The sequence below is a fragment of the Cervus canadensis genome, chromosome 3, assembly GCF_019320065.1.
Source record: "Cervus canadensis isolate Bull #8, Minnesota chromosome 3, ASM1932006v1, whole genome shotgun sequence".
Classification (NCBI taxonomy): Eukaryota; Metazoa; Chordata; class Mammalia; order Artiodactyla; family Cervidae; genus Cervus; species Cervus canadensis.
The window spans coordinates 111035020-111060656 of record NC_057388.1 but is presented as its reverse complement, the minus strand read 5'-3'; the positions used below and the strand labels follow the sequence as shown (position 1 = coordinate 111060656).

At 47.7% G+C, this 25637-nt stretch overlaps 1 protein-coding gene across 2 annotated transcripts in view; it reads left to right on the top strand.

Annotated features, from left to right (window-relative positions):
• The window catches only part of ESYT2 (extended synaptotagmin 2), a 78436-nt gene that overhangs the window by 37393 nt on the left and 15406 nt on the right, over positions 1-25637 (top strand). For both annotated transcript variants that reach the window (XM_043464009.1, XM_043464010.1), the window contains exons 5-13: positions 2875-2947; positions 3170-3259; positions 11040-11095; positions 15034-15154; positions 17085-17261; positions 18123-18205; positions 19650-19698; positions 20730-20819; positions 21212-21307. In XM_043464009.1, coding sequence (XP_043319944.1) covers positions 2875-2947; positions 3170-3259; positions 11040-11095; positions 15034-15154; positions 17085-17261; positions 18123-18205; positions 19650-19698; positions 20730-20819; positions 21212-21307 — 835 coding nt within the window. The remainder of the gene's footprint in view (positions 1-2874; positions 2948-3169; positions 3260-11039; positions 11096-15033; positions 15155-17084; positions 17262-18122; positions 18206-19649; positions 19699-20729; positions 20820-21211; positions 21308-25637) is intronic.

Below are 25637 nucleotides of genomic sequence, written 5' to 3'. Positions count from 1 at the left end.
AAAATACTTAGAAATTAACTGAAGCAGTGAAAGACTTGTACAATGAACACTACATAACATTGATGTAAAAAATTAAAGAAGACGTAAATACTTAGAGATGCAGCCCATGTTTGTGGTTTAGAAGACTTAGTATCATTAAAAGCTAACACTAAAGGTAATCTACAGAATCAGTGCAATCAGATATATGCATATAATCAAATATATGATAAAGGATTGAGATCCAGAATATATAAAGAACTGCTACAACTCAAAAACAACAACAAAAAACAAATAACCTGATCAGAAATGAGCGAGGGACTTGAGTGGACGTTTCTCCAGAGAAGACAGACTAGTGGACAAAGGCACATGAAAGGGTGCTCAGTGTCTCTGCTAAAACCACCCTGAGATATCGCCTCACACCCGTCAGGGTAGCAGCCATCAGCACCAGAACGGATTAGTGAGAATGTGCAGAGATCGGAACCCCTGTACACTGATGGTGGGAATACAAAAGGTACGGTTGCTATAGAAACAGAGCAGTACCTCCTTAAAAAAAAGAAATAATAACTGAATGACCCAGCACTTCCACTTCTGGGTACATGCCCAGAAGAATTGAAAACAACATCCCAAAGGGATAATTGTATACTCCAGTTCATAGCAGCTTTCTTCACGATAGCTAAAACATGGAAGCAACCCAGGTGTTCACTGACTGTTGGACGGGTAAGAAGGCGTATTATGTGCGTACAGGGGAGCGTCGTTCAGGCTGTACAGAGAAGGAATCCTGCAGTGGGCAGTGCCCAGCCAGCTACGGTGGGATGGATGGACCGTGGGGACATCACGCTAAATGAAGTAGGACAGTCGCAAAGAGACAGACTGTGTGTGACTCCCCCCATGTGAGACCTCAAGAAGTAGATCCACAGAGACGCAGAGCAGGATGCAGGCTGCTGGGGAGGAGGGGAGGAGGATGGACGTCCCTGGGTGATGGGCGTAGAGTTTCAGTTTTGCAGGATGAAGAGAGTCTGGCAATGATGGTGGTGATGGTTGCACAGCAGCCTGAATGTGCTTAAGGCCACCGCCATGCACTTCAGAAAGAGTGAGATGGTTGCTATGTATGTTTTACCACGATAAAAAATAATTGGGAAGAAATTGATTAGGGGTCTGCCAAGTGCCTTCCCTGGTGTAAAGGGCTTCTCTGGCTCTTGTCTTTGTCCTTCAAGAACCTGCTCATGGCTTCGTGAGGCCCCTTCCCAGCTGTGTGCCAGCTACTGACTGACACACCCAGCAGGGTTGGTTTTGTTTTGATTAAGGGTCATTTTTTTTTATCGTGTCATCTTTGCGTTTGTAAAGTGTATTAATGTAGTAAATGAACAGAGTCCGTACCAATTGCCGTTATTTTAGAAAGCAGCATAGAGTGTTATGATGACATAATATGGGAAAACTCTGGCACCACTGCAGATTCCGCTGTCATGAGTGGAGTGAGAGAGGTGGCCCCGTGTCTGTCTTGGGGTCACTGTGCCTGGCAAGGCTGTCCACAGGCCGAGGGTGAGCTTCCGTGGGTGGGAACCTTGTTCTCTTATTCCAGCACCGACAGAGCCCTTCATACACGTTTGTTAAACAGACACTGAAATGAGTCTGTTACCTGATGCCATTTTGAAGACTGCAGTCTGGCTTTTGTGGTTTCAGCAGACATAGCAGCATATGCAAGTTATGCAGCTCAGATATTTATGTCTCTGAAACAGTCTGCATTCTACTTTTTCCTATGTTCCAGACAAGAACTGTAACTAGATTACTGCCTGTAGAGTTGGGGAAGGAGTAATTGAGAGATAATAGAACATAAAATGATCGCATCTTAGGGTATGTGGAGAAAACTTGTCATTCGCCATCTGCCTCTACAAGGATGAGGTCACCAGCCATTGTGGTCGCTGCCCTTCCACACCCTTGAAAGGAGTTCAGGGCAGAGACCAGGAATGAGGCCCTCTGTGCTCTGGGAAAACTGGCAGAACTGTCTTTCAGGCAGTTTGATATTTTCAAGAGATGATTTTATGAGCCCAGTTGCTTTCATCTTCTCATAGCTAGAAAAGCTCTACAATCATTAACGAAGATGTCTGCTCCTTGTGACTACTAGCAACCTTCTGCCAAAATGTGTCCTTGATTGCATGCACCTCCTTCACCAAAATGTAGGTAGTGACTTTTATGGCAGGAGTGTGACTGTTGGCAGACTTTCATCCCAGATGCCTTCTGTTGATATTTTGCTCATGTGCTTGGACACTCTCTGTTGTGGTTATCAGATTCCTCCCGATGCTCCAGGGCAGAAGCAAGATGACCCGCTTCCAGAATCAAGGGTGGGCATCAAACCATTCAGGTTCCACAAAAACATCGTGGGCCTGCCACGTTTTTATAAAGATAGGTGAAGCCTTACATGCAACATCACACGGTGTTCATGGGTGTTCACATTAACGATTGAAGTGACAGTCACTGAGTAAAATTGATGCCTCAAACAGGTGTAACATCTCTGAGGGCCTGAGCACTGCTAGTTTCTCACAGTGGGGGAGCATGGGCACATTTATTTGTGGTGAAATATGATCTAAGCATTGTATATGTTTTAAACAAACAGTTATTTATGAGACAAGTGAAAACTATATTCCATCAAGAGACTGCTCCAGAAGCTGCCCTTTGAGAAGTGACATTTGCACCAAGACCACTGGCCAGGCCGCCGGCCTCACCCGCCATGTGGCGGTGCTGACTCTGGTGGCCGTGGCTGCCGTGGCCGAGGTCCTGGGGCTCTGGCCCCGCCGGCCTGCAGTCCCGTTTTGGTGACTTTGCCAGCACTGTCTTCAGATTCTGTAGCTGGGCTCTGTGGTGATGAAGAGAATGTAATCAGAACTTTTTCTTTGCTAGTTTTGTAGGGAATTGTGAGATCGATCTGGAGATCAAGCGATATTTTTGTAGAGCTGGTGTGCAGAGTATACAGGTAAGGTTTTTTTAAGTTTCATTTTCTTTTCAGATTCTCTGCGCTCTATTCAGAAAGAAAATTGTGAAGTTTTCATTAACTCAGAATTTCTTTGAAGTTAAAGAGAGAAGCCTGAAGTCATATGCTCAGGAATCACTGTCAGGATCTTGCATCCTCCTTTTGAGTCAGTAAGAGCCTGTGAAATTATTTCCATTAATGTTTTGTTTTCCCATTTGAATTTAGATTCATGGTACAATGCGAGTGATCCTGGAACCATTGATTGGAGACATGCCCTTAGTAGGAGCTTTGTCTATCTTCTTCCTTAGGAAGCCAGTAAGTCAAGGTTTATTTCATTCTCTTCTTCCCATTCACTGACAAGAATGCGTACATACCAAAGAACAGAGTGAAGAAAAAGAGCTTATCTCACTTTATTCCCTTTGAGGCATGAACCCTGTATGTTTTCATCTCTTATGCTTTAACATCTCTTGATAGACCACTTTTTCCTCATTATAAAACTAATATGTTTGGGAATTCCCTGGTGGTCCAGTGGTTAAGACTCAATACTTCCACTGCAGGGGATGAGGGTTTTATCCCTGTTCAGGGAGCTAGATCCTGCATGCCACAGTCAAAAAATAAAAATAGTGTTATAATATTAATTTCCAAATGAGACTATAGTACTCAGAAAAGCAGGATGTGGCTGTGAGAGGTTGAGAATCACTGATACCTTTATATGGTGAATTACAGCCCCTAAGCACACTGTTCAGAGAAAAGGGACTTTTTCAGTCACTTTCATCTGGAAAATATGAGAGCACAGTTCCCTGCCATCTGCCAAGTCCTTCCCCACCCCAGTGAAAAACAAAGATTTTGGGATTTTGACTGGATGTTTTAGACGCATGGAAATCTTGAGAATGTGAAACTTTTGTACATTGTTTTGCTTGTTGGTTTGTTTAGATTAGTTTTGATAATGTGCCACTTGCTTTAAAAAAAACAAAACTGCAAGTTTCTGAAGTGCTGCCCTCGTGGAGCACATGGAGGCAGGACGGATGTACTGTCCCATTTCAGGTTCAGTGATGGACGCAGGCCTCCCAGCCTCACTGCCCACTCTCGGTTCCTCCTGTTCTCTGGACTGTGTTCTCTGATCAAACTGCCATCTCCCACCACCGGTCTCCACAGGGGGTGGTCCCAGGACTCCCACAACCGAGGAACAGGTGCTCAGGTTCCTTAGTAGACGGCGCAGTGTTTGCTCACAACCTCTGCACAGCCTCTAGCGTCCTTTACATCATCTCCACATCAGTAGTAATACCTAATACAGTGTAACTTCTGTGTAAATAGTTGCAATGTAAATGATATATAAATGGTTGCCTTAGTGCAGCAGATTCAAGTTTTGCTTTTTGGAACTTTCTGGACTATTTTTTCTTTCTGAATACTTTTGATCCATGATTGGTTAAATCTGAGGAGATGGAGCTGGAACCTTTGCACACTGAGGCCCAACTGTTTTTGATTTCTGTAAGCCTCAGTTTCCCCATCAGTAACATGTAGAGTATGGTAATACCTCCCTTAAAAGATTAAATGCGACAACTAAATGTCAGTGGGTAAAAACACTCAGTATATTACCTGGCATACAGAAGTCTTCAAGTGTTTAAGAAATAAAATACTTTCCTATATGTAGGTTTAGCATTCTGGTGGGGTCCTGACAGCAGAGCTCAAGGCTTGGTAAGTTTGGATGAGGTTCTGGGAAGAGCCAGGGAGACCCACTCTCTGCCCTTGGACGTGTCCCAGATATTGGTGGCCGCCCACGCGTGCTGACTTGGTATTGTTGGCATTGCCTCTGGGGTGTACTCTTGAGGGTGTTTCAAAATCCTTAGGTCACATTTAGGTTCGTCTCAGGAGTGTGGATTAGACTAGACTGAAGCAGGAGGCCTTTTCTAGAACTTCTCCAGGAGGTGGTCTGGGCTCACTCTGCATGTGTTTATCTGAGGGGTCCTCCCCGGTAGTAAAGCACATGTCTTCTGAGTCTGTGATCCACAGACTGTTTCTTCATCTATAAAATGGAATTAATATCTTCCTTTAAGAGTGATTGTGAAAAGAAATTGAATCCATCTAGCTAGGGCTCCAGCAGTTGAGGTTGTTACTGTTCAGTTGCTTAGTCGGGTCCGGCTCTTTGCGACCCCATGGACTGCAGCACGCCAGGCCTCCCTGTCCATCACCAACTCCCAGAGCTTACTCAAACTCATGGCCATCGAGCCGGTGATGCCATCCAACCATCTCATCCTTTGTTGGCCCCTTCTCCTCCCGCCTTCAATCTTTCCCAGCATCAGGGTCTTTTCAAATGAGTCAGCTCTTCGCATCAGGGGCTAGAGTATTGGAGCTTCAACTTCAGCATCAGTCCTTGCAATGAATATTCAGGACTAATTTCCTTTAGGATGGACTGGTTGGATCTCCTTGCAGTCCAAGGGACTCTCAAGAGTCTTCTCCAACACCACAGTTCAAAAACTTCGGCGCTCTGCCTTCTTTATGGTCCAACTCACATCAATACATGACCATTGGAAAAACCATAGCTTTGACTAGATGGACCTTTGTCAGCAAAGTGATGTCTCTGCTTTTTAGTACGCTGTCTACGTTTGTCATAGCTTTTCTTCCAAGGAGCAAGCAGTTGAGGTACATTAAGCAAAGAAGGAGGAGGAAGGGGGGACTTTAAAAACAGAGTGAGCATGTCCTGCTGTCTCGTGGAACCCATGCCGGGGCTGCATCCGAGGACCAGGAACAGGATGACTGTGGCACGTGACCACTGTGGCTGCTGTCCTCTCTCGGGCCTGTTCTGCCTCCTTCATTCTCTCTTCCCGAGACCGTGACCTCTGGTCCTTCAGGCCACAGGCCAGAGTCCCAGCTGCCATGGCCCCGAGGAGGAGCAAGCCTCCCCCTCTCCCTTTGTCCTGGCCTGCCCCCTTCTAGCTGCGTCAGGCACAGGTCCTTGGCCCTGAGACCAGGAGTGGGGAGGACACAGCGTTTGAAGGAGGGTCCTGTGGGCTGATCCTGCCGCCCTCTGCGGGAGGCAGCAGTGAGGTGATGAGGCAGAAACTGGCAGGTAGGTCCTCGTAGCCTATTGCACTGAGGAGGGCCCAGAATGGGGCCCCTGGGGAGTTTGGGGTTGTTCATCCTGCCAGATGTTCTGTGAGTGTCTTGGAGGGGGTTGATATCCTGCATTATTTTGGAGCTACTTCCGCACCGCCAGGGTGCCCTGGGAGGGTCTGAAGTGCTCTCGGCGCCCTGCATCTGTGTGGTGCAGAGGGAGTTCTGTCCTGGCCTCTGCTGCGGGGGCTGCCTTTCCTGTCCTTTTCTGTCTCCGGCTCTCACAGGTCTTGCTCTGGCTCTCCTGCCCAGGGTGGCCCTTGTCCCCTCAGCTGTCTGTGCATTCAGGAGTGACACTCTTCCCAGTGTGCTTCATCCCAAGTGGAAGCTGGAAGTCTCAGGGCTCTTAAAGCATGAGAAAAACATTCGTGACCTTTATCACCAGCCCAGATCAGCAAATTCAAAAGCTCTGGGGAAGGGCGGAGCCACCAGTCTGTCTGTAACAAACTTCCTGTGTAGGAGGCTGGCATGCAGTCAGCGCTGAAATGAGCAGTGTCTGTGGGTTCGGATTCTGCTGGACCCACCGGCCCTCAGAGGGCGTTCAGGGGAGGCCCGGCTGAGGCTGCCCTGCTCCTGTACCTGCTCAGGCTGCTGGGTCTCCAGGTGCAGGGGGTTCTCCCTCCGAGCCCCGTCCCGCCCCCTCCCTCACTTCTACTCCTCAGCCCTCAGAAAGAGGTAGTTTCCTGTCCTTTGGAAACACTTCCCACTGGCTCTTCAGTTTCCCAAAAGGAGATCCATCCAGACTGGGGGCTGATGCGGAGGGCACTAATTTTCGTTGCTTTCCTCGATCTGCCCCTACGGCCGGCTGGACTTTTCTCTCTCACATACCTGGACACCTGTTCACTCACACACTCTCAGTCTCGTCCTCAAGCACAGAGTCACTCACACTCCTCTCCTGCCACAGCCCTCCAGCTTGGCTCTCGTGTCCTCTGGCCTCCCTTGTGCTCAGGGACAGGCCGCTCCCCCTTCAGGGCCTTGAACAAGCGTGCCTGAAGCCTTCCTTCTTGCATTCATCTCTTCAAACTCAGCTGAGTCTGTCCTTCTGTGAATTCTGTCCCCGTCCCCCTAGTATTATTCTGTTTCTGTGAACTTGGGTAGCATTCAGGTACATCACATCATTTTGACAAGTGTCCTGCGAGTAGGTGCTGTTACCCCTGAGTTTACAATCTAGTTTTAGTCCCTAAAGGTGATTGCCCTTTGGGAGGACCATTGAGAGTTTCTTTGACCTTCTGATTCAGCAAGATGCCCCACGTTCATGTTAACAGTTTTTGCCCCAGACCCAAAATCAGCCATTTCTTCAAAGTCTCCTGTTCCCTTTAGTGGAAGAAGCATCTAGAGATCACAGTCGTGGTCTAGGGCATCCATGGGGCTTCCCTCTTAGCTCAGTCAGTAAAGAATCTGCTTGCAAGACAGGAGACCTGGGTTTGATTCCTGGGTTGGGAAGATCCCCTGGAGGAGGGCATGGCTACCCACTCCAGTATTCTTGCCTGGAGAATCCCAAGGACAGAGGAGACTGGCGGGCTACAGTCTGTGGTGTCGCAAGAGTTGGGCATGACTGAGCAACTAAACCACCAGGGAGTCCGATGGAGGTTAGTTTCTCAGGACTTTATTAAAGTTGTTGCTTTTGAGTTTGGGTTTGTCCAAAGGAATCTTGACCTTTCAGTTCATACTTAAAACTGCTCACTCCCGAGCTCTGTCACTCCAGTGTATGTAAGTAATAGAGGTCATACAGTTTCACTTAACATCTTCTACAGTATAAAGCACAAGTAATTGCATTATGTGCGGTATCCATCTTGACAGGAGAAGCAGTGTTTTATTTTTTTTTTTTTTTGTTAGAAGCAGTGTTTTAATCAGTACTTTTTACCTGTCCACATCTGTTTAATGGAATCTCAGCCAACTTTATAGAAATTATTCTAAGATAAATACCCACTAGAAAAATGAGCAAAAAAATACAAAAGTCAACAAAATGGATGGAACATGTCCCACTAATATCAGGAAAAAAGTGAAAGTCGCTCAGTCATGTCCAACTCTTTGCGACCCCATGGACTGTCCAGTCCAGGGAATGCTCCAGGCCAGAATACTGGCGTGGGTAGCCATTCCCTTCTCCAAAATCAGGAAAATGTTGTTTGAAATAGTGATAGAGTAACCATTCTTTAACTGCCAAATAGACTGATTTTTAACATCTGTGTTTGGTGTGGCTGTAAAGAAAGTACATTTTATACAATTTTGATGGAAATGTAAATTGGTACAATATTAGAGCAATTAGGTTGTGACGTGACTTAGCAACTGAACAACAAGGTAGTGTATATCAGCATAAAGAAGTGAACATATATTTTTTTTTTTTGAACATATATTTTTGACAAGAGCTTCCCCTTTTTGAATGCTAGTCTCTGTAATAACATGTGTGTAAAAAGATATTCACTGAATCATTTTGTTGTTGTTGTTCTTCAGTTGTGGTCACGTCTGACTCTGCAGTCCTATGAACTGCAGCACAGCAGGCTTCCCTGTCCCTCACTGTCTCCCTGAGCTGGCTCAAACTCATGTCCATTGAGTTGATGATGCCATCCAACATTTCATCCTCTGTCACCCCCTTCTCCTTCTGCCCTCTCAAACTTTTCCAGCATCAGGGTCTTTTTCAGTGAATCAGCTCTTCACATCACGTGGCCAAAATATCAGAGCTTCAGCTTCAGCATCAGTCCTTCCAATGAATATTGAGAGTTGATTTCCTTTAGGATGGACTGGTTGGATCTCCTTGCAGTCCAAGGGACTCTCAAGAGTCTTCTCCAACACCGTAGTTCAAAAGCATCAATTCTTTGATCTTCAGCCTTCTTTATGGTCCAACTCTCACATCCATACATGACTACTGAAAAAACCATAGCTTTGTGTATACAGACCTTTGTTGGCAAAGTGATGTCTCTGCTTTTTAATATGTTGTCTAGGTTTGTCATAGCTATTCTTCCAAGGAGCAAGTGTCTTTTAATTTCATGGCTGCAGTCACCGTCCGCATTGATTTTGGAACCCAAGAAAATGAAATCTGACACTGTTTCCACTTTTTCCCCATCTATTTGCCATGAAGTATGGGACTGGATGCCATGATCTTAGTTTTCTGAATGTTGAGTTTTAAGTCAGCTTTTTCACTCTCCTCTTTCACCTTCATCAAGAAGCTCTCTAGTCCCCCTTCATGTTCTGCCATTAAGGTGGTGTCATCTGCATATCTGAGATTGTTGATATTTCTCCTTGCAATCTTGATTCCAGCTTGTGATTCATCCAGCCTGGCATTTCCCATGATGTACTCTGTGTATAAGTTAAATAAGCAGGGTGACAATATACAGCTTTGACGTACTCTTATACAGGCTTCTCATGAGACAGGTGAGGTGGTCTGGTATTCCCATCTCTTTAAGAATATTCCACAGTTTGTTGTGATCCACACAGCCAAAGGCTTTAGTGTACTCAATGAAGCAGAAGTAAATGTTTTTTTAGAATTCCTTTGCTTTTTCTATGATCCAGCATTGATTGGTGATTTGATCTCTGGTTCCTCTTCCTTTTCTAAATCCAGCTTGTACATATGGAAGTTCTTGGTTCATGTACTGCCGAAGCCTAGCTTGAAGGATTTTGTACATAATCATGCTAGCGTGCGAAATGAATGCAATTGTACAGTAATTTGAACATTCTTTGGCATTGCCTTTCTTTGGGATTGGAGTGAAAACTGACCTTTTCGAGTCCTGTGGCCACTGCTGAGTTTTCCAAATTTGCTGGTATAATGAGTGCAGCATTTTAACAGCATCATCTTTTAGGATTTGAAATAGCTCAGCTGGAATTCCATCACCTCCACTAGCTTTTTTCATAGTAGTGCTTCCTAAGGCCCACTCAGGATGTCTGGCTCTAGGTGAGTGATCACACCATCATGGTTTTCCAAGCCATTAAGAGCTTTTTTGTATAGTTCTCCTGTGTATTCTTGCCACCTCTTCTTAATCTCTTCTGCTTCTGTTAGATCCTTGCCATTTTTGTCCTTTATTGTGCCCGTCTTTGCCCTTTATTGTGCCCATCTTTGCATAAAATGTTCCCTTGGTATCCCCAATTTTATAGAGATCTCTAGCCTTTTCCATTCTATTGTTTTCCTCTATTTCTTTGCATTGATCACTTAAGAAGGCTTTCTTATCTCTCCTAGCTGTTCTCTGGAGCTATGCATTCAGTTGGGTATATCTTTCTCTTTCTCCTTTGCCTTTTGCTTCTCTTCTTTTCTCAGCTATTTGTAAGGCCTGCTCAGACAACCACTTTGCCTTCTTGCCTTTCTTTTTCTTAGGGGTGGTTTTGGTTATAACCTCCTATACAGTGTTATGAACCTCCGTCTATAGTTCTTCAGGCACTCTCTCTACCAGGTCTAGTCCCTTGAATCTATTTGTCACTTCCACTGTATAATCATAAAGGATTTGATTTAGGTCATACCTGAATGGCCTAGTGGTTTTCCCTACTTTCTTCAGTTTGAGCCTGAATTTTGCAGTAAGGAGCTCATGATCTGAGCCACAGTTAGCTACCAACCTTGTTTTTGCTGACTGTTTAGAGCTGCTCCATCTTTGGCTGCAAAGAATATAATCAATCTGATTTTCGTATTGACCATCTGGTTAGGTATATGTGTAGAGTCATATCTTGTGTTGTTGGAAGAGGGTGTTTGCTATGACCATTACTTACAATAAAAGAGAAACTGCAAATATTCTAAGTGCTCATCAATAGGATGGTGGGTATATAAATAATTATGATTTTACTGGAGAAAATTATGACATCAAAAAACATAAGAACAGGCAAGGTATTGGTACCAATAAGGGACAACAGCTTTGATATTTTATACAGTGAAAATCAAGGTATAGGACAGTATTATGTACTGAGTAACCCGTTTCATTTATAAAGAAACAGACTTGTATAATTTGATAATGATAATTAGAAGTAGTTTGCATACTTACTATCTTTGCCCTTTTTTTAAAAACAGCTTTTAGAAATTAACTGGACAGGACTGACTAATCTTCTCGACATTCCTGGATTGAAGTAAGTACTCTGTTGTGCCCTGTGGCTAGCTAGCTGATAGCATGTGAGATGAGACAGCCCAGCGGCTGAGTGCCGACTCCCAGGCAGCGTCCATGCCTTCCAGGCAGGGCGCTCGGGCTCCAGCTCCAGCCCGAGCTGCGTCTCAGGCTCTGGGCTGCAGCTGCACGCGAGCCCTGTCGGGACCAGAAGGAGCTGTTTCATTTGTAAGGAGGTGTCTTTCCAGTTTTGGTGTTTTAATATCCCAGAAAAATAAAGAAAACTTTAAAAAGTTTTCAAACTGATATGTTTCAAGACAAGCCCTTTCTGGCTGCGTTCAAGCTGTGCTGCGCTGTCCCTTCCTGCCTTCCCTGCCTTGACGCACTCCTCCTGGGGGCGCGGAGTCAGCCCGGACCTGCGGCTGCGGGTGCCACTGGGAGTCTTCGCTGTTCTGTGTGCTCCAGTGTCTGAACCCTGAGGACTCCTTCCAGATGAGCTGTGGAGCCTCTGGTGCACATCCCTCCTGTGAGGGCGGTAAGGCTTCCTAGTCAGGCTGCAGGTCGTCTGTCCTCCAAGATGGAAGGCGACAGCGGCAGACCGTTAGTCACCACCAAACAGGAAAGCTGCTGCTCCTGGTTTCACCACTGCATTTGAAGGTTAAAGTGCCTTAAACGTTGGTTACAGTTACATGTGTTCCTAGTGGACACTTCGTTAATCTGTGGGGTTCTTTTCCCTAAAATAGCTTAGAAAATTGAATTATGAAAGCCTTGGTTCAGTCTGCTTTTTTTTTCTATTCCTTTGTATTTATTATGTCCTTGAAGTGGCCATTAGAAAGAATTTTATTTTGTTTCATTATCGGTAAAAAATGAAGATTTTAATAAGCTGAGGCATAGTTGTAATAATAAGTCTCTTTTAGGCACTGTGGTTTATTGAATATAGAAAAGTACCATTACCTTTAAAAGATTCTTGGAAAGGACAGCTTTAAAAGAATTTGTGTAAAAGGCTTGGTTAGTATTCTTGCTTTCAAGAACAAACCCAGCTCACTTGGTCTTCATTAAGCGAGTAAAGGTTTTGAGAGACAGTGCCTTCATGCAACAAGCGGTGGGGGGCGCCTGCTCGGGGTGCTGGGTGTGGCCTGTGGCCCTGTCAGGCGGCGAGACGGGGCCAGGTGCTGACGTCCAAAGGACGGCTCCTGACCCGGCTTTGCTGTGTGTGGCTTTGTTGCCAGGCAGGCTCTTGCCGTGAAGTAGCAGCTTCTAGCTTCTATTCTGCATGCATGCTTAGCAGCCTCAGTAGAAGATTCCAGCAAATGTCCCTCTAGTTCCAGCAAAAGTTCCAGAGTTGACCTCTGTTTGTCCACCTTTCCTTGTACAAATTCTTCTGGTTCTGATCAGGTCTGGGTCTCATGCCCACCCTGAGAGGAGGCAGAGAATTGCTTGAAAAAGTTGCAGTGAAGGACAGGAAGTCCCCCAAAGGAGGGACTCCAGGAGTTGGAGGAAAGGGTGCTGGTCAGTGGCGAAAACAGCAGGTCCCTGCTGTCCTTCAGTGCAGAAAAGAATGTGCGTTCTGCTTCCCTCCCCTCAGCTCCGTGACCCGTGCTTGTCAGGCATCTCCTCTGCAGGTAGCGCTGTGGCAGAGAGCCGGTGGGCGGCTGCTGCCTGTGAGCCTGCAGCTCTGGAGTCATCCCAAACCAATGGGAAGGGAGAAACACACATACACAAGGGCACACAGATACACACATGCAGATACAGCTTCGTTTCATTTCGTGGTTTTATATGAAGACAGACCCTGTGTGGTATACCTTCTAGCTATTGTTTTATATATAGATTTTTATACACATATAAAACATAGTCATATATAGGTATATATAGGATTGCATATATTGTTAAGAATATATATGCATATATATTAGAAATGCAGGTGGAAATAGACACCATGCAAAAATGAGGCCATGGTATAAAAGAAATATAGTAAAATACTCCTTTAAAATTACATATATTTATATATGACATATAATTTATATATAATTATGTAAATTTCATGTGATAAAATATATGCCTGTGTACTTAACATAAAACTTGGGCCACTGTTTTGTGAAGATTTTATCAAGTAACAGCTGTGGCAGACCTTATTTTGTAAAAGTAAATATTTAATAACTTTGAACCTAGCATAATGAAATCTTGCCCCAAGCTTTACTAAATGAACATCTGCCTGCTCCCTGCATTGACTGCGGAACAGAAGCCAAGGTGTGAGAAGGTAGCAGGACGCCTGAGCCATTTCACCTTACCTCGTGTGTTCACACTCCCTGCCACTGTTCAGTGACGAGCCCTAACCCAAGTGTGAGGGGTGAAGACTGTAGGTGATGCGCAGGGCTGGGTCAGGAAGACCGGGAGGGCGGAAGGCGTGAGGAAGCCGTGCTGTGTGCTGAGCCCTGCCGCCGTCAGGACGGGGGGAGCAGCAGCTCGGGGATGTGCGGCCCCGCTCGGGAGCCGTCGGTGGAGGTGCCAGCTGGGCCTTCTGCTGGCGGCACAGGCGTCAGCAGGAGGTGAGGCGCCGCCCACCACCGGGGTGGCTAACAGGTTCCTGAAGCACTTACGTCAGCAGTGAGGGGCCTTCTGTCTCAGGAGATTTTTCGATATAAACAAAACTCGTGCTTCTGCAGGGAGATTGCCTGAAGCAAGGGTGTGCTGGGTGCTAAAGCTTTGAGGGGCCACTTTGTCATCAGCTTGGTGAGCACAGATCCAGTGTCTGCCAGCTTACGTCCTCTGAGTCCCTCTGGAGTGTAGACACTGGTTAACTGGCCTCTTCAGAAGAGCAGAGCTATCTGGGGAATGTGGTTCCCATGTTGAACTGAGAGGGCTGGCGCTGAGCCTCCACATCTTGGTTGGCATTTGGACCCCAGCCTGCAGCGAGGCTCAGTCATCTCTCAGGGTGTGGTAGGACTGTCCCTGTGTCCCAGGGGATGTTCCGGCTGTGGTTCGTTTACGTCTGTCATGTGCGTAATGCTGACATCTAAAAAGTACTGGCAGGAAGTAAGGTTCTTCTAGGACTCTGCAGCTCTGGCTAAAGGTGCTCGTGCAGAGCCGTGCAGCTCAGGTTCTGTGCCCTCAGAAGTGGTGTTGCAGAGACTCTTGACTCTCCATTTACACACATTTACAAAGAACAGACAAAAAGTATATTGAAAGTACATTAATCACCAGCCCAGGTGGGATGCATGAGACAAGTGCTCAGGGCTGGTGCACTGGGAAGACCCAGAGGGATCGGGTGGAGAGGGAGGTGGGAGAGGGGATCGGGATGGGGAATACATGTAGATCCATGGCTGATTCATGTCAATGTATGGCAAAGACCACTACAATATTCTAAAGCAATTAGCCTCCAACTAATAAAAATAAATGGAAAAAAAAAAAAGAAAGTACATTAGTTTCTTTAGCCCCCACAACTTTATTCCTGCTACTGAATTCTCTGTGCAGTGGCATATACTATTTCAAATTGATTACAGTATTCAGTACCTAATAAAGTGTAAAGAAGAATGAACTGTAAATTCTGTTACTTCATTGGGAGCTCTGCATATATAACAAGAAAGATGAATTTAATGTAATAAGTGTGAAATGAGTAAATGCTTGTTTTCATATTCTCTGCACTTTTATGTGTGTTTGAAATATTTTATGTTAAAATAAGAAATTTAATTAAATGTATATTCAGTGTTAAATCAATGATAAAGTTATGTGGAAATGTATGAGGGTGATTTAGGATGTTGAGAAATGTAGCCAGAATATTACCTTGTGTTCTCAGAATAAATCCCACATAATTGTCACCATAGCAGCATAAATACTGTGTAGGGGAACTAGCTCTGACCTGTTGGTAGGATATTGTATCGTGTTTGTGCCAAGTTCACTGTTCAGGTGGTAACTAACATGAAGTGTCTGATCATTGTTTTTTTTTTTTAACCTCCCACCTAACAGTGGTTTATCAGATACTATCATTTTGGATATAATATCAAACTATCTGGTGCTTCCCAATCGAATCACAGTCCCTCTTGTCAGCGAAGTTCAAATAGCTCAGCTGCGGTTTCCTGTACCAAAGGTAAGCATGTGTTCATCAACACTTAAAACAGACTGAAGTAACTTTTCACACACCTGGGTGCTGTGACTTCCTGTATTTCTCCTAACAACGACCTTGCCATGTGGATCTTGATGCTGTAAAAGTGGTCTGTCCTGCCTGTCCTTAGGAGGCTGGGTAAGGGCCATCTGGCCTAAAGCTTTCAGAGACTTAGGGCAGTTCTTACACCTCAGAGGTACTCACAGGGATTTAATTCTGCAGATGTCACTGCAAGTTGTAAAGGACAGTGGTGACAACTTGTTCACTGCCTCAGAAAGCATTTTCTGCTTGTGTATACGATGTACATTTTAGCCTGAGCAGACACCTTGTGCCAGGTTCCCATCAGGTGTGAGGAGCGGTCGTCTGTGGAGTCCTCCAGGGGCGGACGCGGCAGGCGCACCATGGGTGTTAAGCACCCCCAGACGGAGTGAGCGGGCAGGGCTGGGCTGAGTCACGGCCTGGGGGTTGGCGGCAGCTTCACTCTGGGAGCGCGTTCCTCAGTGTCTTCATCTGTAGGTTGGGGTGGCGCCTCACACACAGAGGTGGCCACACATCTTGGAGGCACCTTCATCTGAGTAAACTAAACAGCTTCAGCCCGAGACCACAAGAGCCTGCCAGCCACGGGTGTGGAATCCTGTCCCAGGCCCAGAGCACGTTCTCGGAGGGCAGCTCCTACTGGTTTGCATCCCGCCTGTGTGGTCTTACAGACCGTGGGCTCCAGAGGTGGGGTGGGCAGCCTGTCACGTGGTGTCTGGTCTCAGTTCAGAGTTTGTTTCATGAAGTAGAAGTAGCCAGCCTTTCCCCCTGCCTGTTACCCTTCTGGGAAGCTCGATCTTAGTAAGAGTGCACAGACCAGCAAACATTCATGAGCAGTCCTACTGTTGTCAAAGTAACAGCAGCCCCGTCCTCACATCCCAGTTAGTCATATTGCTGGCATTCAGCAGGTGTGATGGGACACAGCTGAGGTGGGGATGGCTTTCTTCCTTCACTTAGCATCCTCAGCTCGGGGAACACGGGCTGCCTTTGCACATAGGAGTCCTTGTGCTCCTGGGCCCTGGGCTCTGTTCTCTGAGCACTGGGAACCGTCTGAGCCTGCCCGGGTCCACCCTCCATGCTGCTCAAATATGTGGCCACAGTGTCTAAGCATTAAATCTGTGAAAACGTAAACGGGAGGTTGGTTACGTGTTTTGTTTTGTTTTGTTTTTTTTGTAACGATTTTTAAAAGTATATTTATCTGTAAAAGTATGTCTTCCTATGCTAATTGGTTGAGGAACAGTACCTGGTAACTTTTTATAAAGTGTTTATGGTATAGAATGCTGCCTTCTCAAAAGGTAACTTTACCACTTGTGTTTACCTTGAAAGAAATATGGGTGGATATTTTTTATCAATTAAGCAACATTTTAGGGAAAGAGAACTGTGTTGTCTGTAAGTGTATGTATCTCAGAGTTTCAGTCTTCTATCCATAAAATAGGTTTATTGACAGTATTTCATAGGATTATTCTAAAAATGCAGCGCAGTCCCTGGTACGTGTGAAGGACTCGGGAAGAGTCTCCTGCATCCCAGGGTGCTGGTTTCCAGTGTAGGTACTGCCCTGGTCCTACCAGGACTCAGCACTGTTCTGGCCACGAGGCCCTGTGTCGTCTGCCTGCCTCCTGCCCTCTGCCCTGCCCAAGCCGGGGCCCTGGGGCACAGAGTGGCTCTGGGACCCCTCCCTCCCAGGAGGGTCAGCAGCTCACGCCAGCTCCTCCGTCTCTGGCCTCTGGTCAGGCCCTTGGGGCCTGTGGTGTTGCCCCTGAGGCACTCGTGTTTACCTTCTTTGCTCAGGGGAGAGGATCTGTCTTGTCCCCAAGCCAGCCTTTGCTCCAGGTCTGCAGGTGAACTGGTGAATAGTCTGCTCTGTCTTCCTTCTTTCTAGGGTGTCCTGAGAATACACTTTATTGAAGCTCAGGATCTTCAGGGAAAAGACACTTACCTTAAGGGACTTGTCAAGGGGAAGTCAGACCCCTACGGAGTGATTCGAGTTGGCAACCAGATCTTCCAAAGCAAGGTCATCAAGGAGAACCTCAGTCCGAAGTGGAACGAGGTGTATGAGGTGAGGGGGTGGGTGCGGTGCATCTTTCCCCAGGCTCTGCTCCCGCTCCTGGTGAGTGCTTAGTGTGAGGTGAGGGGGTGGGTGCCGTCCTTCCCCAGGCTCTGCTCCTGCCCCCGCCCTGTGGCAAGTGCTTAGTTCAGTGCAAAGCTCTTCACTTTGATTTTCCGTCTTTAAAAATACTTCACCTTGTATCCCTTCCTCACACACAATTTTAAACCTTAATCACTTTAAGCTATCTCAGTAAATAAGCGGCCACTAACACACAAACATACTCCACGATGAGGTTAGTTGTATACTGTATTTTAGTTTTCATTTAGTGCATCTGGACACTTCTTCATGTCCCAAGCACAGCCACTCAGGCGAGACGATGCCCTCATGTCTACACGAGGGACCTGGCCTTTGGGCTCAGCACTGTAATCAGTGCCTTTTGAGTATCATGGGGCCACATTTAGTGAACTTGGCCAAGGTGCCCCCAGAGAATGCCCCTCAGAGTGAACGACTGCATCACAGGGCATGCGGCTTGGAAAGAACTGGAAGGGGGTACGGCCTTTACCCCACCAGCTTCTGGGCCTCCCTGCCCTGTCTGTTGCCGGATCCCAACTTCTGAGTGGTGGTGAGGGGCCAGCCCTGACTGGGGCTGCTGCAGGAGTGGAGAGACGTCCACGCCGGTAGCCCCGATAATGGGGAGCGAGCGCAGTGCCACGTGCGAGGGGGTTCCCAGGGGCTCCCGCCATCAGCCGTGTATCGGGTCTGATGGTGGGGTCTGGATGTGGAGCAGCTGCTGGAGCCGGTGTCAGCTGCGATTACGACTCAGAACAGATGCTCGTAAGGGTGAGACAGCCGTGCACTGGTACCTTCCAGGCTCTGGTCTATGAACATCCCGGACAGGAATTGGAGATCGAGCTCTTTGACGAAGACCCAGACAAGGATGACTTCCTCGGAAGGTAAGTCCTCCGTGACCAGGAGTGTGGACTCTTCCTCTTTGATCATCACTCTTAAATGTGTAACATCAGAGCAGGTTTATTACACATTATATGTGTATTAAAATGGCTTTTCGATGTTAGGTTTGTTTCACCTTAGACCTCTTAAAACACGTTTTGTTCCTAAAACAAGTTTTACATTTAAGTAAGAAAAGGAAAGCTAAGTTAAACAGAACTTGAAATTCACGTTCTTGGCTGCGCTGCCGCATTTAAGGGCTGCGCTGCCGCATTTAAGCATTCAGCCACCAGCTGCAGCCTCCACGCAGCCCAGCTCCCCAGCCTTGCGCCTGGCAGGCTGCTGGGCTCCGGGATCTAGAAATGGGTTTGTGAACTTCCTATTTGTTATTGGCCTGTGGGGGTGGGGATAGATTGTAATTTACATTGTGCCTATGTATTGGAAAAATACTGATTTGTTTACTTAAATTGAACAACGTGTACAGCTGAAAAACTATGAACTATCAAAGAAACACACTTTAGCCTAATCTTACTATATAACTGAATTTCTTGTTGCAAAAGAGATACAAGGGTAAATGACACTGAACAGGTCTGGTTTCATCAAGGATGGCCTGTGTGTTAGGCTGTGACCTCAGAATTCATTTGTGAGACCGTTTATCGAAGAGCAACCAAAAGGTTGTAAGCAAGGCAACGAACAGATGAGATTTGCACTAAAGCCTCTGTTAGATTTGGGCGTCAGCAGCCGAGACTGGGGGCTGGCTGGGCCCCGGGCGTCTGTAATGGAGCAGGGAACGCGGGCCGTGCGGGGGCCGCGCGCAGGGACAGAGAGGAGGGGCTGCGGAGGACAGGCGTGTGAGCCTCCCTCCCCGCGCCACTCGGCTCTGGCTCTGGGCTGCCTCACGCTTCCCAACAGAGCAGGACTATTGAGGGAAAAGGGACGGGCTGTCGGGATCATGCTAGGCACGAGGCAGAGGCCTTGGAGGTGCCGGTCAGAGCTGAGGAAGCAGGGCTAGAAAGGCGGTCAGCGCCTGATTTAGCTCACAGCGAAGGAGCCCAAGCCGGAGTGGCGTGTCGTCGCTCAGAGAGAGCACGTCCCACCCACCCTGGTCGAATGCGCCCGCCCACGTGCCCCAGGCTCCCCTGTAGACACGCCCTGCCACCCGGGTTTCCCAGCAGACATGCCCGCATGCCCGGGGCGCCTCCAGACCCACTGCCTGTGGGGAGATCCAGCGTCCCAGCCCTAACCTCAGCCGAGCCGCGCTGCGTGTTCCCTGCTCACTTTACACCCGGGTGGAAGCTTGAGGAAGCTTGGAGGACGAAGCTTGTTTCTTGATAAACTATAGCATTCTGTTGCTTTTCTGGAGTACTTTTTCATAGAGTAATACTTAAGTTTATTTCAGTTTTCAGAAGTGGTTTTCTGTGTTCTAAAGTTGTTGTATTGTTATTTCTATAGTCTTATGATTGATCTTATTGAAGTTGAAAAGGAGCGCCTTTTAGATGAAGTAAGTTTCCTTTGAGTACTGTTCTATTTCGTGAGTGTTGATGCAGAGTGCCCGCTGCCGCCATCCCGGATGGTCTGAGAACTTAACAGCCGCTCACAGACGTTGAGAACTTAGGCCTTCCAGTACCAGCAAAGTGAAAATAAATCAGCACCTACCAGAAACACAAAATTCCCAAGTATCCAAACACACACCCACTTTGTTTCAGGCAGGCATGGTCTGCTTCGGAGTCAGGGCAGAGTCTGGTAGAAGCTCCCGAGAATCGGGCATTAAAAGGTAGTTGGGAGTCATAGCAGAGCGACGCAGTGCAGTTGATGAGACATTGTCCCAGGAAAGACACCCACAAACGCATCATGAACTGACAGACACAGACGCTGCTTCAAGCAAGATGCTGCTCTCAGAATAAAGAGGAAGTTTGTGATGGCTGCTGAAAGATGGGTAAGATTTGGACGAGTGAGGCGCAGTTAGCCGAAGCTCTGCTGAGAGCCGTGTCAGCCGCACGCGCACGCACTGGACAGGCGTCTGCAGTCGGCCCTGCTGTCCTGTGTGCTGTGCGGCCCGGCCCAGCAGACACGCCCTGCGCTCGGACGTCCCTTCTAACGCCGAGTGTTGGTGACCGTCCTCAGTTAACAGCCTGATGGCTTTTAAGCTGAAACAAGTGTAAGCTAATTATTGTGATATGGTCATGAGGAAAAGCACACTTGTTAGCATGTCTGATAATGAAATTCAGTACTTGGGATCAATGTTATATTTTTTCTTGGCCCCTAAATTGTATGGATGTCCATACGTAGACTCCTGGTAGTGCTGGGTGGTACGAGAGGACACTGGAGTCCTTGCCTGTCAGACAGGGATGGCCTTGGGAGTCAGTGAGGAACACACAGAGCGGCCCCCGCTGTCGGCCTCTGGGCCCAGCCCCTCGTTCTCAGGCCTGGAGCTAAAAGTGGCAGGACTCGGGCCTTTCAGGGTTGTAGAGACTGCTCAGCTCGTGCGTCCGACCCAGGGGCTTTGGCCGACCGGTTTGACTTTCTCCACAGTGGTTCGCCCTGGATGAGGTGCCCAGAGGGAAGCTGCACTTGAAGCTGGAGTGGCTCACGCTCATGCCTGACGCGTCGAACCTCGAGCAGGTGCTGGAGGGGCCCCCAGCAGCCCGCAGCCCTGGGCACTGAGATGAGTGCCCGGGACTGTGCTGCCGCTCACCTTGCAGGCTCACGGCAGCAGCTGACCCTGTGTTGAGTCACTGTGGTGGCGTGGCGCAGATGCGAGCCCGCATGAGCTTGCAGGCGTCCGCAGGCTCGCGGAGGCCTCAGGCCTTGTGCTCGGCTGCCCTTCAGGGGCTTGGGGGCCTCGGGTCACCTGAGCACTTTGTCTGAACGGCATCTTATGTTCATTCTCTATACTGTGTATATGGGGTGCTTGTTTCTCCATCTTCTTTGTTTTCTTCAGCAGGATAGACATAACTAGACAGAAACAGGAAGCTTGGAAACCCACCTGCTGAGGCTTTTCCCTTTCGCTGTAGGTGCTGACAGACATCAGAGCAGACAAAGACCAAGCCAATGACGGGCTGTCCTCCTCGCTGCTCATCTTGTACTTGGACTCGGCCCGGAACCTTCCGGTAGGTGCTGGTTTCCTGGCAGCAGCTCCTGCTGGGTTTAGCCCTGTGCTCTGTGCTCGTTGCTGTGCTCTCCCTTCCCCGCGGCCCAGGAGAGCAGCGGTGGAGAGGGGTGCGGGTGCATGCCCTTCATGAACGGAGTGTTACGTCTCCATCTTACTGGCTTACCCAGGGTGGTCAGAATTAGCTGACGTGTTTCAGTACACAGGAAAAGAATGCACTTAGTAGTTAGGAAAGAAAACACCCTGTGGAGAAGCGCTAATTACTGAAATTCGTGCCTGCAGATGAAAATCAAATCCCTTTGGCATCGCCCCGGCCGTGGCACGGCGGGGTGAGGGGCCGCAGGGCAGCAGGGATGCCCTGCACACAGCTTCTAGCCCCGGGCACGCACTGCTCATTGCGGCTGGCAGTATTCAGCCCTTAGAAACACTGTGGAGAACAGTTTCATAGATGGTGACCAGTGCAAGGAGAGGAGGCGGCGTGCCAGCCCTGCGGTGGTGCGGCCTCCACGCTGAGGGCACTGCCTTGTCATCGGAGTTCACCGTGTCGACAGCATGTTTTAGAGCCCGTCTACCTGTTCAACAGATGGCCTGTCTGCTCCATTTCATCATGTTGGAGGCAGTTTTGTTGAAAGAAAGACTGCTGTCTCCGGAGACAGGGTGTTTCCTCCTGAGATGTGATAATCAGTGCCCAGTCACCTGAGAGCCCCATGCGTGCCCCCAGGTGCATCCTTGGTGTGGGTGGGTGCCTAGGTATCCCAGCTGACCATGCTCACACCACCCTGCACCTTTACCTTGTGAAATGCACACTCTAATTCTGTTCAGCACCTCTCCAGGGTTCAAATGGTGCATTACTTGGGCTTTGCTCAAAAGCAAACTCTATGTATTTTGTGCATCTCTGTTTTATTTAAAATTTTTAACAACTAAAATCTGATTGATCATCTTGTTTTTTTCATTTTGCAAACATGTTAACTGAACTGTGTTTATGAATGTATATAATTGTACCCTTTCTTTCAGTGAAGATTTAACCTTTCTGCAGAATTACTTGTACGGTAGAACTTTTTATTTTTAACCACAATTTAAGTTTTAAAGTCTTTTATAATGCCTGATGGGAGTGAATTTGTTGTATATTTTAGAATAGAGGAAAGTAGTGCTGAATTGGCTTCTCTTTAGAACTGTGTGTTTTGTCACATTAAATTAAAATGGAATAATGTCACATAAGCAAGAGACAGAAAAGTGAATGTATTAACCTGCTATTAAAAGGGCACTTTGTGCATGAAGTGTGCTCTGGCCATCAGAGGCAGAGGATCTTGAGCAGACCGCCGCCCTGTGGGCCTGTTTGTACGGGAGTGTGCGGCGTCCCCGCGTCTCCACGCGGTTCTCTGACTCTGCCTGTTGCATCCTGGGTTTAGTGCTTCTGTGCCTCCATTGACCACAATCCACCATTCTTTGCTTTCTCCTCCCATTTCCACTTTCCCAAGAGTATCTACGAGGGAAACTTTGGGTGTGGCTACTTAAAAGAGAGGCGAGCGTCGGGACTAGTGTTTTGTGAAAATACTGCCTCAGTCTATAGAGCACTATTTGTGAGTTCTCAGTGTTCTTCCTTCTTGTGTTTGGTGGAGACTGCTAGAATGTGGACTGGAGATTAATGCCGTCTGCTCAGTGCCGGAATGACGTGCATGCCTTTCAGTTTTGCATGATTTCAGTTCCTGTGAGTGTTGCTTTCGTGCCTGTTTTGTGAAACGTAACTCTGCTGTAACTAACATTGGTGACTGCATCTGATACCGAGGTAGACCAACCCGATGAGCCATGGAGGAGCCTTGGGCTCTGACGCTGCTCCTGGCCCTGGAAATTTTTTAAAAAAAAATCATCTGAGGAAACAGTGAAGCCATAATGATTAAAATGGATTTTCTTACGGTTCGTCTCAATGTGAGATATGAATATTTCTTTGCAAGCTTTCAGAAATCTTCCTTAAATCTGCTTTCTCCTCCTGACCAGACACAAGGGGTATCAGAGCTTGGCTTTCCGTAAAGTCCCCGTGGCCCTGGGAACAGTGGGTGAGACAGAAACTCACTGCTGCCTGAAGACGTGCCTTCTCCCCCGTGTACCCGGAGCTCCTGGGGGGAAGAAGTGTATATTGACTTTGCGATTCGCTGCTTTTAAGGAGCTTCAAGAATTCCTGGGGTGGGTAGTTGAGCATTCTGACCTTTATCTGGGAAGTGGTTTTCATCCCCTGTGTTTCCTGAGTCCGTGCTCTGGAGCCTAGATTCCTGGCACTGTTCTGGTCCTTTTAGCAGAGTTATTTTCACTTGCTTCAGGCTCAGAGAAAGCCGATGGCTTAGTCCTTAGTCTAGAAACTAATTATTGATTTAATTCAATAACTAGTAAGATTCTTAAAGCTCATTTGTTTCATTTTCATTTGTTTTCATTTTTATTTCAGCATGCATACTCAGTTTATTCTTATTTTTAAAAAGAAGGGGCGGGGAGCAAAACTGAAAGAAGTGGCATTTTGTCCCATTTGATGGATGAAGACAGTCAAGCCAAACCCCTGAAGGGTGGGTGAGCTGCTGTCTCCTCGCAGCCCCCGGCCCCTGACCAGCTGCTGGGGGGTCAGGAGGAGGCGGTTGTGCCTCTGGCTGCTGCTTCCGGTCACTGCCAGGAGTGTCCTGGTGGGGGCCTGTGCTGGAAGCTGCTGCCCGTGCCGGCCGAGCTGGCTGCACAGTTGTTGTTTTGTGTAACTGCTCCTTTTATAGGAAATGCTTCTGACCTCGTGTCGGGATTTTTTTAATTGCTTTGTTATATTTAGCTAAGGTGTTGATTTACCCAAACTAACTTTCCTCCTGAGTTATCAAAACCACATACTCTGCTTGATGATTCAAATATAGGTGTCACCAAAAAGTTCTGCAAAACAAATCTGGATAGATTGATCACTTCCCCCCTGTGGTTTTCAGTATGTTGTAGATCTGTCCCTTTGTCAGCTGTCCCCAAAGGCTGAGCCTGTTGCTATTTCCAGTGGAGGTTTTGGGTGGCTGCCAGCCCCACACTCTGGTACCTTCTGCTGCTCGAAATGCTCCTCCTGTTCAGCCCCGTGAGTGTGCTGCCACCCCTGGTCCCGTCGGGAAACCTCAGCACACGGGCCTTGCTTCCGAGCTGGGAAGGGCCTTTTTATCCTGTGGCCTCAGCACTTGGACCTCCTCCTCTGGCCAGAGGAACAAGAGGGTGTTTTCTGACCCCCAGAGGCCTCCGTGACCACATGCATCTCCTGAGCACTTCCCAAGGGCTCTGCGAGCGGAGCTCATTGCGGCTCAGGCCAGCGGGGTCCCTTCTCAGATGAGGTGCTGAAAGTAGAGACCAGGGTTGCCTCTAGGAAGCCACAGAGCCAGGATGATCTGAACTCAGCCGTGTGACCCAGAGCCCGCATTCTCCACCTCCAGTCTAGTCCATCCTCGAATAAAGTGAACTTGTTACCACTTCATTAAGTCTGAGTTCATAGTGCTGTACATGGAGTTTATCTGAGAGGGCGGTGTTTGCACTGATGTCCACTTTATCCATAGAGATGCTGACTGTGGTGCTCCTTGGCACTCTGTTAAAAGTGATTTCAGCTCTCACTTGAAAGCAGCGCAGGTGACTATTTGTGGTGAGTCGCCCCAGTGCCGGCAGTGCAGTGATGTCCAGGGGCTTCACGCTGGGCCCCCACCGAGCTCTGTCCACCTGCTCTATCACACTCCAGGCCTGGGCAGCCTCCCACGCCCTCACGTGGCTCCTCTTGCTCGCTTAACCCACACCACAGCCTCTCTCCTTGCATCACGTCAGCTGATGCACGCTGCAGTAACACGCACGCAGTAAGGTCACGTTTGTATAGAGGGAGCTAGCTGCAGGGCGGGCTCGTGATGTCTGCAGTCAGCTCTCCTCAGCCTCAGGGCTGCAGTTCCCAGCCGGGCCCAGCCCCACCCCGAGGGGATCTGCTGGACCCGCTGTTCCAGGGTGCTTCATAAAGAATAACACTGAATTTGAAGTTAATTCCAACTCAGGTGATAAAATCTTTCATCTTAAATGTTAATCCTCAAAGGATCTTGCAAAACAACTCTATCTTGCCTTTTTGAGGGCAATAAAGTAATGAGTTTTTAAAATCAATAAAAATAGGACATAAAACCCATAATAATAATAGAATAGTAGAACTTTAAAGCGAGGGGGAGCTTTTGAGATGATCTGATCAGCTTCTGCATTGTATGCTTATAGAAGAGTGGGGAACGAGGTAGATCAGGTCCCATCTTTGCTGTGATTTTTTTCCACGAGAAGATAAAGTTCAGAAGGAAGAAAGGTAGCATTTGCTG